We start from the raw sequence: 12,127 nt of genomic DNA on the forward strand, positions 1-12,127 counted from the left end.
TATAATTCCAGACAAACTTTTTTTTATAAGTATTGTCTTGGATTTTTTGACCTTTTACCTCTTAAGACTTTGAAGTTTGAAGGCCTCCTTGCCATCATTCCCATCTTTTCACTTTTAAAGTCTGCTTACAAACATAATAGTTGTATTCCTTGGCATTTAAATCAAATTGAACCACAATCATTTCCATAGAGGTTGTCAAAGTCAAATCATAAACCAAACAGAATTTGATTTAGAATTTAGGAAGTTGAGTTTGACGCTTAAATTCAATTTACTGCTCCAGAAACTATATAAAAATCTGCAGTCACTCTTCTGCTATAGTGCTAACAAATACCAGCTCAGTTCTTGTGCTTTTTCTTATGTTATCATCCTAAATATACACAACAGTGGTAGACACTTTTTCTTGAGGCTTCGTTTAAAACTTTTATTCCAAAAGCCAGCAGCGAATATCCACACTTCATTAACCACCGGGTTTATTTTATTCTTGTCAATTTACATTTGTTTGTGGAAAAAGTCCACCACTGGATATAACTTTAACAAATATGGGAACTCATGTGCCTTACTTTACCTTTTGGGTATTTTAAAAAGAAATTATGTAGCGAGCAGTGGCGGCTGGCCAGTAGGGGGCGCTTGGGCGCCGCCCCCTTTAAATTGTTTAGATAATAAATGATTTCTATTCTGAACTGCAAAATACTTAGAAATGTATTTATTCATACTGTGTGTCCAATAGACATGTTAGAATTTATTAAAATAGTAAATACATAATTCTAATTGCTCACATTGTGCACACTTCCTATGTGTAGGGCGCCGTCCTAATGAGAGTGTATGTAGGCGCATCAACTTTTGGCAAGCAGGTGATCTGAGGCTGACTTTTAATTGGTTGTTTAAGGTTTTCCACAGGGCGCAGCGCTCTGCGTCCCGGACACACCCATTCTGTTGTGTCATTACTGGTAGAGCGTCAGTACTGGCTAATTTTTTTTAAAACATTGTGTGATTGGACAATCCCCGATTCGACTCATTAGCGCAGCTGCAGTTCGTTAGGTCGATTCACGTTTACGTTTGCATTAAGCAATGCATTTTACTGCTTTCCGTGTTTGCTATTTCAAAGTTCTGGCACGGAGGCAATGTGGACAACAACTGGAGTAAGAGACTTAAAACATCTTTCAGAAAAATGCAAACGGCACGAAAACAGCCGCAGCCACCTAGACAATGCAATGAAGCTAAGTTTTTGGGGGAAACTTAGCATTGCTGAAAGGTGCTTTTCAACTCTGAAAAGAATCAAGACTTTTCTGAGAAACTCAATGACTCAGGACAGGCTGAATGCATTGGCCATGTTGTCAATGGAGAAAAGACTAGTCACAGAGATGACTGACTTTAACAAGAATGTAATTGAGAAATTTGCAGGGCAGAAGGAAAGGAGGGCAAAATTCATGTTCAAATAGTGCTATTTTTTAAGATTTGTTTTGTTTGTTTTTCATTTGTTTGTTTGTGTGCGCCCCCCTCAGTTTTTTTAGCACCAGCCGCTACTGGTAGCGAGTGAGTAATTTTAATTAGCTTCCCCTTCCCCCTAAATGCAGTGAATAAATGCAAAGAACTGTATAAACACTGGGCTGTACGTTATATCAGTAAGCTTACGTTGCTGATAATAAACCACGTGACTGGATCGGTGTCCAGGTCTTTCTAGATCTTTCTGTTGCAACGTTTTGCTTGTGCAGATTTTATTTCACCTCAATGTTTCCTCTAAATAACCAGACGACCTTGTTACAAATGCCCCGTCATCGTGGCATTGAATTCGTCGCATTTATTTATTTTTTATATATAATTTTCTACGTTATAACCGGTGGTTCCCGGTAAACACGTGACCGCTCCGCGTGGTGACGTCAGCGGCCCTGGCCCCAGTCGAATTCCAGAGATCCAGGAGGAGGGACGAAGCTGAACGGAGTTCGTTTCAACAGTTGCTCGCCAAATAAATACGCTAAAGGTAAGCCTTTTGCGTGGTGGGGGAGATTTTTTTTATGTCACGTTATATTTTCAAGACGTTTCTTGTTTACTGTTTCCGTTCTCGTCAACAAATATGTTATGAAAACGGCGACCCCGTTTTGCTTACTCTAGGAAGCCGTTACAGGTTCATCCTGCTTCCCAAATGTCTACGGGAAAGAAAAAAAAAAAAACGAAATTCCGAAAAAAAAAAAAAAAAAATGGAATGGCTGTCTTCATATTTATATATAGCACAAATAATGGCTGTGTTTGTCTTAAAATGAGCTGGTGTCAAAGCGGTATAAACGCAGGGCGTGTGGGCATGTAACCGCGGTCAGACGTGTAAATGAGAGCAGATTTAAACATGGCGAGCCGCGTTTTGTGTTGTTGCGGATTTCTGTCCCGGTCGCCGACTTTAACGGCCCTCCTGGTCAGTTGAACGGTAATCTCCAAGATGATATGACCGCAGATGGAGTCAGTGTCGCATTTTTCTGCGCAGTTGAGGCCTACAGGAGATGGATTTACATTCTGCAACGCGAGCAGTACTGTGTCAGTGTTTCTGTTTTGGTTTGCAGTAACTCCATTAGCTGTCGACTGTAGTCTCCCCACTGGCAGGGGCCTGTTTTTATTATTACACATAGATATTGTATCTGGGGCTTTTCAACTCGGATCGCCCGTATAAGCAAATTCAAATGATTTATTCGATATTATTGCTATGATCAGTTTTGTGGCACTTGATTAGCAGTTCTGCTGATTGAATTTTGATTTGTATCATCATGCCTTTTGTGTTGTGAATTGGATATTGAAGGAAATATTTAAGTAATAATGAACTGGTAAGCGATTTAATAGGGATTAATTACGTTAGGATTACTTTTGGCTTACTATTAAAAGACAAGAGTAACACTGACTGGCGTTTGCATCTGAGTGTTTTGATTGCTAGTTAACGTGCCTTGGTTGCTTATTGTCTAAAACAAATGAGTAATTCCTCTGGGAAAACATAAGTTTTTTGTGAAAGGCACATTCACATAGATTTTCATATCTCTAAATATAAAATTTTATTTATATTTATTATTTTTGGTTATAGTTCATCAAGCAGAAGGGAGTGAAAGTGAAGTGGTACCAAGCTGTGTTTTTTGCACCAATCTCTGTTTTGGTGGTTCTATGGGTTTATTTTGTTGAAATAGTTTAAATTGTTGAAAAACAAAACAAAAATTCATTTTATTTCATACATAATTCAAGATTCACACCCCATCAACCAACACAAATTCATTTGGTCTCTTCAAGTATTCTGCAGAAAATAATTTAGTGTTGTAAAAACCCGATTCTGTTAGTGTTCAAGTGACTGCATTTCCTGGTTTGGTCAGGCCACTTATGTTATGTGAAACTAAAATAGCATGACAGTCAGGTCATGGGCAGATGTCATATGAGCTTCTCAGCTCTGAAATTATATTTGCTTTAACTTGGTCTCAATATTGACATAAAAAAAGCATCTTAAATAATGTACAGTAATTATTTACTTAGGTTTTGCTTGGGAAGTTGCACCTATTGGCCAAGTCAAAATGACCATATTCTCATAAAACCAGCTTATAAATGTTGGAAAAAATGCAACTTTGTAATGTTTTTAAATCAACTTTGTTGACGGTTTGTTGTCATAGAGGTCTACTACACCTGTTAAGCTGCAGCCATCTGATGCAACTTTAGGTGTTTGCTGGCTGTAATCTTGGCATGGTCACAGTGACTGCTGACACAGCCTGGCACGATAACAGCATCTTCCTTCCCTCATTACTGCACTGGCCTATACAGTAGAAGCACAGCCATGGAGGCAATTATCTTTTACATTGTTGATCACTTAAAGACTGGCAAACAGAAATCATAATTATACAGAAAGTTGCCATGGCAGTTCTCCAGTTTTAAAAGCATAAAAAAACACATCCTTTATTCCTCCTCTCAGATGTTACCAAACTAAACATACAAAGTGAGTCAGCTATCATGTGACAATGAAACAGCATTTTACATTTTGTTTCATCTATAACTCAAGTTCCAATGACTGCATTTCTATGTTAGTCAGAAAAGCTAGTGAAAAGAAAAGAAAAGACAAAGCTTCCATGTTGGCCCGACTGCTTTGCATGAACGTCTGTGGTTACAACATTTCATGCTTTTCCCTGGCTTACACATAGCATGTTTTCTGTAGTGTAGCTGAGTTATTGTGCTAACCTAATTGTGTTAACCTAGCTCTCTGACTGGCCTACTGAATCCCTCCCTTTAACCTAAATCCTTTAGCGATGGCTATCAGCGGTGGCCCGGTGGCTTTGTTTTTACAGCATCGTGGCGCCTCGCCTAAGAGGATTTATGATCTCACATAACTTTATTAAAGCAGGTTAAACCTTCACTAAAAGTGACTCTATAATATATATACTGTATTCTCAGTGACCTCTTCCAAGTAGTGGCAGTGAAACCTTTGTGGTTAGGGGAAGTGGCCTCGCTGTCGGTGAGGCCACAGACTCTCACCACTCTTAACTGAATTGTCTTGGCTTCAGGGTTGTTCATAATTTAACACTACTTTTTGTTAAAATTTTTATTTGTTACATCAGGTGCTTTCATAATAATAGCAGATCTATCTTTGCATCATGTAAGAAATAACATTTTGTTTTCAAAACCTCAGGAGAAAGCCGTTTGTACTGAAGTTGGAATCATACTGGAGTCACTGTGTTGTTGGTGTCATTTTCTCAGAACTGTGTGCAGCGTCTATTTGGATTAGGTAATCTGTGAAATGAGTAGATAAAATTGTCTTTAAAAAGACAGACAGTGTAAAAATCAACTTACTAAAGTTGATTTTTATTTTTAAGTTGTTGCTGCTTGGTTTACAAGAACAAGATTAGCTAATTATTACTTTGAATGTGGGTAAAGTAAAAGCAAACTATGCTACTCTCTCACTGATCTTGTTTTCCTTTTACAAAATTCAAAATATTCCATTGTTACTGTCTTTATTTGACATTGATAAAAATATCTTGTATATACTGTATGTATATGTGTATATATATATATATATATATATATATATATATATATATATATATATATACACTGCTCAAAAAAATAAAGGGAACACTTAAACAGGTGTTTAACACTTAAAGTGTTCCCTTTATTTTTTTGAGCAGTATATATATATATATATATATATATATATATATATATATATTACTGTTGATTTTTGAGCCAGAAAACTGACCTTAAGGCTTATAGTAAAAAGACAAAAACAAGAAATTTAACATTTAAAATAATCAAAATCCTTCTTATTTTATAGTGGACTAATAGACACTGTTTGTATTGTAAGTTTCTCATTGTTTCACCCAGATCTAATGTTGAGCTTTAATCTTCAATCAATCAATCAATCAATCAATTATTTGTATAGCACATTTCAGCAACAAGGCAGTTCAAAGTGCTTTGCATCATTAAACACACATATGCACACAAACATGAACACACAGTCAACAATTGTAAAGATCTGTCATTACACATCAGAATGTTGATTAATACTTTATTGATTGTGTTTCAAGAGCAACTCTAAACAGGTGGTTTTTAGTCTTGATTTAAAGGGACTCAGTGTTTCGGCCGTTTTACAGTTTTCTAGAAGTTTGTTCCAGATTTGTGGTGCATAGAAGCTGAATACTTCTTCTCCACTTTTGGTTTGGACCTGAGAGGTCTGGAAGGTTGATACAACAACAGCAGATCTTTAACGTATTGAGGTGCTAAGCCATTCTGTGATTTATAAACAAACAGCATTATTTTGAAGTGTATTCTCTGAGCTACAGGGAGCCAGTGTAAGGACTGACTCTTAAATGCAGTCCATGGACATTGAACAGGGAGGAGATCTTCGGGTGTGCATCACATGGTTACTTTACTGCTCTGCTTGACGCTTATCTGATGGTTGATTGATCAACAGTATCAAGAAAACTGTTTCTTTGTGAATAGTATGTCATTGCATTACCATTGTTGTCTGTGGAGCGACTTAGCTCATTAAAAGCAGAACGTAATCTTGAATCACTTTAATGCTATGTGTCAGCATGAAGCACAGCCAGCGTTTCTTTGAAGCTTTGTACTGCGCTGTCCCTGTGGTGCATGCATCCGCAGACAGAGATCATCAGGACAGGCTCTGGAGTCCAAATGCATTTGCCAGGGCAAAATGGAGCAGTGTTGCATAACACACTTTTAATTCTGTGTCGCCTAAAGGGGAGGGGCAGGACGGAGTGAGGGCAACCTGTAAACAGGGATTTTAGTCCTCTGATCTAAGGCTAAATGAATATTGTCTTGTGTGAGGTGGCAGCAGGGTTATAAAATAAGATTGGACATGGATCGATGCATCATCTGGCCAACAAGTTGGACTTTTAATTTTACATATTTCAGCCTTCTACCATACCTTAGCTTATTCAGCCAATAATAAGTAGACACATCTGTAGTTCAGTGTTTCTGGCTGAGATCCCCTGTAGATGTTCAGCCTGTTGCTCTGTTCTTTTGAAGCAATAGCAAGCCTCCAATCAACTTTTACTTACTGAGCAGTGAGTTTGCCCCTGCATCTGCTCCTGACAATGCTACTACTCAAGAGGCTGCGGAGGAAGTAGAGCAAATCAGCAAACATGTCATAATCCATGGTAAAAACCAGTGCCTGTAATGAAAGAGAGAGACATTTTAGTATTCTCCAAATGTTTTAAGACATCGAGTGTGTGCCACCAGTCATCAGCTGCCCGGATTTTTTATATTCGAGTGCAGCCAGGTCCTTCAACCTGTTTAAATAGGATTTAATTTTGTGCATATTTATTCAAAAACGAGGTGATGAAAAATGACTTAATGCTTCTAATTTTGCTGTTTAACATTTTCATGCGTTGGTCACTTTTGCTTTGTAATCTTTTTGACAAATGAGAGGATTGTTTGTAGCGGTGCACCAATCTTTAAAAAGCCTCATCTGCTGATTTCGATTTCCTATATGAAAAGTGGTTAAATGTAGTAATATAATCACTAAGTTGTCAACAGTGGGGTGACTACTATGAACCGTGCATATGCAGACAAAGCCTTGTGTGCGGGTCTGGCAGTCAGCCCTCTCTCACGGCCGAGCAGTGGCTGATTTTCACACCTTGTGAAGGTGGATAAGATCGGTTTGATATGTAAGTATCAACTGATCACTCAAAATTAAGGAAATGGGGGCTGATTTATTGGTGCACCCCTAATTGTTTGTGACCTAGATGTTGTTTTATATTAGGTGGGTCTCACTCTTCAAATTAGAGAATCACATTGAAGTTGTCCAAACATCTGCGTTGTAAACGTTTCCTTTTAAACCTTAATCCGTTGCACATACTGCACATTGATGAACGCCAGCTTTAATACATATTTATTGTGCGACTGTGCCTTTCTGTCTACAGATTGTGGCAGCAGTGAGTAATTACCCGCACCATGTCCCAGGACAAAAGTCGATTCCCTATTATGGGCGAGAGCAACCCGCTTCATAACAACGTTTATGGACCGCCTCAACAAGGATTCGGTATGCCTCCCCCCAACTACAGCCAGGGTCCAGGGGGACCTTACCCACCACCTGCTGGCTATGGACAGCCTGGCTTCACCCAACCAGGTCCAGGCTTTGCCCCTGGCCCCTACCCCCAGATGCCCTATCCCCAAATGCCCTATCCACAGGGCCCATACGATCAGGGGCCATATCAGCATGGACCCGGACAGCCTGCTTTTCATGGTGACCCAATGGGTGAGTTTTCTTATGAAAATCCTGTAGACAGTAATGTTGCTTGTCTATTTATCCTTCAATCTGTTTATCTACCTCCTTATAGTCTGTGGTTTGAAATTTAGCCTCACTCAAACTTTTGAATATTTGACAATATCTGAAAATGTGTAGAAACCCTAAATAAGTTCTCATATGGACTGATTAATTTGCTGTACGTTCCAGGAAGATTTAATAAAAATGCATTATATTATATTATATTATATTATATTATATTATATTATATTATATTATATTATATTATATTATATTATATTATATTATATTATATTATATTATATAGGACGAAAGGACGGACTTATAGACCTATTTATAGATCCTACATATTACCATATTCATGCTTATGGTTATATTTGTACTTTGGATAGAGTAGCATGTCAACAAATAAACAATTTCCACTTCCAAATGCAGCATCACTACTACCAATAACAATATTAGCAAATAGTTAGTAGACTTATTTTCAACATCAGCTGAAATATTTGTTTCAAAGATGATTAATAGTCCAGCCTGTGTATGCAAAATCTCACCTCTACATAATTGTTATTTAGCAGCACCTGCAGGCAGTCCTGGTTATCACGGTGATGTTCCTCCTTCTTACTATGACAACGAAGAATTTGCTGGATCTGGCTTTGAGGACAAAAACATCCGACAAGCCTTCATCAGAAAAGTGAGTGAAATATTACAAGGAAATAAAAAAAAAACAACTGCACACTTTAGCTCCTAAATTTATTCTTTTTTTTCCCCCATCAGGTCTTTTCTGTTCTCACAGTGCAGCTCTTGGTCACCTGCGCTTTTGTTTCCGTCTTCACGTTTGTCGATGATGCCAAGTTGTTTGTGCAACGCAACCGGTGGACGTATTATGTGTCCTATGCAGTCTTCTTCGTGTCTCTGATCACCATCAGCTGCTGTGGGGATTTCCGCCGCAAGCACCCCTGGAATTTGGTTGCTTTGGTAAAGTCATTGCCTGAAATTTAAACAGGATGAATAAACAAATCGATGACCTCTGACACATAAATGGAATCTTCAAAAACTTTTGTTTCTGTGTTGTTGTTTTAGTCCATCTTGACATTGAGCATGTCCTACATGGTGGGCATGATCGCCAGCTTCTACAACACAGAGACGGTCATCATAGCTGTTGGCATCACGACGGTGGTCTGCTTCACTGTTGTCCTCTTCTCACTGCAGGTCAGCACTTATCATTTTGTTTCCTACTGTTTGTGCTATAATTAAAACAAAAGATTACATTTTTTTAAATTTGTTTTTACTCTAATCAAAGTTTTCCAAATTAGGTATATTTGGGGGTTTTATTTTTCTAAATGTTTCTTTTTTATTTTCTTATCGCAGAGCAAGTATGACTTCACTTCCTGTCGGGGCGTTCTCTTTGTGTGCCTGATTGTGCTGCTGGTCTTTTCGATTCTCTGCATTTTCATCCGCAACAAGATCCTGGACTTAGTTTACGCCTCCCTGGGAGCCCTGCTGTTCACCTGCGTAAGTTTAGGCCAACATAAAATGATAAGGCCTTAAGTTTAAGCTTCTTTTGGAACTCTTGTGCATCATAGATGGTTAAAATCGGGGGGAAAAATGAAGGAAATTTTATGACTAGATCGTTACCAAGTAATTTTCCTAATGTAGCTCCATTTGAATTATGGCTGCACAATGTTTGCTTAAATTAAAACACAACTTGAACATGCTGTGCATTCAACTCTTCCTTTGAATGAATGGTATAGTATTGGTGATATCTCTATTTACATAAAAGAAGAGTTGTGGTCAAACAGAAAGGGGCAGTACTTTATAAATCTCTTGAACTTTTCCTAATTGTCTTGTTAAAAAACCTCCAATGTATTTTTTTTTTTGAAAAACCAACACTTAGTAATTGTGATGTTGAAAAGTTATACAAGTAAAAATTTGCACTGTTGTGCATTTAGACTTCTATCTATCTGCATTTAGACAGACAGACAGACAGTCCTCTTCCCCTGTGATCGTTCTTAATGTTTTCAGAAAAACATTAAAAAATTTGTTATTTTTTTGTTTGTTTTTTTAGAGATCACAGGGGAACAGCTGGAAAATTATCAGCAGGAGAGCTCCAAGTGCTCTCCCTGGAATTAGGTTTCTCTGCTTGCAAAGCCAAGCGTATTTATCCTCCCCGCTGTGGCCAGATTCAAATAGTTTTCCTTCATCTTTAAACTAATAGCTTTATTTGCTGCTTATATTGTGATAATTGTTTCTTAGCTTAATCTTCTCCTGCAATAGTCCTGTGTGCAAAGATGATTGCTTTGTTTTTCACCAACAGACTGATAGGACTGCCTTGCTTTGACTCTGAATTATAAACTGCTATAAAATACATAAAGAAACAGGTTATCTGTGAAACAAGACCTTATCCATACATTTACTAGGTTTTCATCTAGAAGAAGCTTCTGTTTTAACAGTGTTTGCTTTGTTCTTTGCCCTCTCTGTGTCTCGGATGCATCATAAAACCTGAAAAACTGTCAAGGACTTTAGAAAATGCATAAGATTAGATTCTAACACAAGATTTTAATGGTATCTGAAGAATATGTCTGTGCAACGTGTTTATCTAAAGAACCAAAACATCTTGTTAGATATTTTAGAGTTTCTCATGTCTCATCCCTTTTGAAAAGAACATAACTAACATCTTCTGTATTTGCCTTTTTGCAGTTTTTGGCTGTTGACACCCAGCTTCTTTTGGGCAACAAGCAGCTTGCTCTCAGTCCAGAGGAGTACATCTTTGCCTCACTCAACCTTTACACTGACATCATCAACATTTTCCTCTACATCCTGGCCATCGTGGGGCGCTCCCGTGAATGAACCTGCACCTTCAGGGGAGCAGCATCAAGATGGAGGATGCCTCTCTTTGTTGTAAAAAGTTGCTTACCTGTGCTTTTCTCTCTGTCTCATCTGACTTTTCCTCAACTGTTCCCTTCACCTACCTGTCACTTGAATACACTCAAAAGCTCTGTTTTCAAATGAAGAGTTTGTCATAAAATTCAACTGAGTGAGGACACTTTTTATTTCCTCTTTAATAAATGTTGCTGCAAATGGAAAACCCACAGTGACACTCCATCTTTCCTCTGCTTCTACTAACACATTCAGCTGTGTCTCAATCACCCAGCTGCCTACTTCCAGTAGGACAGGCCACATAGAGCGTCACACATGCTGGGCTGCGGGTGCTTGGCACTTAGCTTCGTCTTGCTGCAGAGCTTAAACTGAGAAAAGAGGGGAAACTAATACTACTGATGCAGAACCAGCTTTGCCTGAATATAGAAGACAGTTTTAGAAATAATTCTTACTCCAATCTGCCTGTTTTCATAAACTTGTCACCTTTTTTCAGCCTGTGTGATTTAATTGTGCATGGCTAAATTGGAAATACACGCAAAGACGCAGTTTGATGTCAGGAGTCAGTGGAGGAGAGCCTCTGTCTTGCTTGTCACAGCTGTAAATAGTGCAGTGTTTTACTGTTGATGATACCAGTATACCCCTCCTCCACCCGCTACCACCACCCTGTTCCTACCTCTGAAAGGCATGCTGGAGCGTATGTATGGAAGTGTTGCTACAGGGGTGGGGAATATAATGCTCGATGACCAACATTATTGAAGAAAATTAGCATAAAGGAATATTTTAACCTTTACATTATTTTGTAAATGATGGCCAAATTATAAAAAAAACCTTTTTGCTTAAAAAGAATGTATGTAATGAGACTACAAAAAGTTTGTAATCTTTGTATTTGCATTTGTCTATTACTTTCTCCTTGTGTTGGTAAATCCCTTGTAAGTGAATATTGATTTGTCTCACTGCTGATTATTAAATCTGATACTGATAAAACTTTGAATTAAATTCATACCAGATATGAAGGAACTTAGGACTGATCTGAAGTTCTTAAAGGTTTTGTAAACTCCAGGAATGTGAACAAAGCAGAGAAAATGCACTAATAGCCAAATGATCTATCAATTGAAACATGCATAAAATTTGAAGGGTGTGTAAATTAATTTATTTTTTTTGTTTGTTTTGTTTTATTTATACCTGCTGCATGATCCTGTCCACATTTGCACGTGCTGACAATTTACACAGTGCAGCTATTTGAAGAGACACTCGTATTTGAAGACCTTGTTAGATTATTGTTTCTTTTCGTTTTAATGTTTGTGTCAGATTAATATGTATGTGTACATAGGGCAACTTGGTGTTTTGATGTGTATAAAGTAGGTAAATCAGGCAACGTGGGTCTGTTCGCATTGTATATTTGCATCAAAATGGAAGGTGAACTGAAATTCCTTAACACAGCTGTCTGCTTTCCATTAAAATAGATACAATGGGAATGTGTTGAGTGTTCATTAAGGTTTAGATTTTATTTGTCTACCT

General features: G+C 37.9%; 1 protein-coding gene across 2 annotated transcripts; it reads left to right on the top strand.

Moving 5' to 3' along the window:
• Positions 1-1,847: 1,847 nt before the first annotated feature.
• On the top strand, positions 1,848-12,084 carry grinaa (glutamate receptor, ionotropic, N-methyl D-aspartate-associated protein 1a (glutamate binding)). Of its 2 annotated transcripts, none has more exons than XM_032581681.1 (7): positions 1,848-1,978; positions 7,389-7,723; positions 8,305-8,423; positions 8,507-8,707; positions 8,813-8,941; positions 9,101-9,244; positions 10,430-12,084. In XM_032581681.1, exons 2-7 carry the CDS (start codon positions 7,420-7,422, stop codon positions 10,577-10,579), a joined length of 1,047 nt encoding a protein of 348 aa, XP_032437572.1. In that variant the 5' UTR covers positions 1,848-1,978; positions 7,389-7,419; the 3' UTR covers positions 10,580-12,084. The 2 variants fall into 2 exon arrangements, with proteins under 2 accessions (XP_032437572.1, XP_032437573.1); XM_032581682.1 differs by having other exon boundaries at positions 8,308-8,423.
• Positions 12,085-12,127: the final 43 nt, after the last annotated feature.

This window comes from Xiphophorus hellerii, chromosome 13, assembly GCF_003331165.1.
Source record: "Xiphophorus hellerii strain 12219 chromosome 13, Xiphophorus_hellerii-4.1, whole genome shotgun sequence".
Classification (NCBI taxonomy): domain Eukaryota; kingdom Metazoa; phylum Chordata; class Actinopteri; order Cyprinodontiformes; family Poeciliidae; genus Xiphophorus; species Xiphophorus hellerii.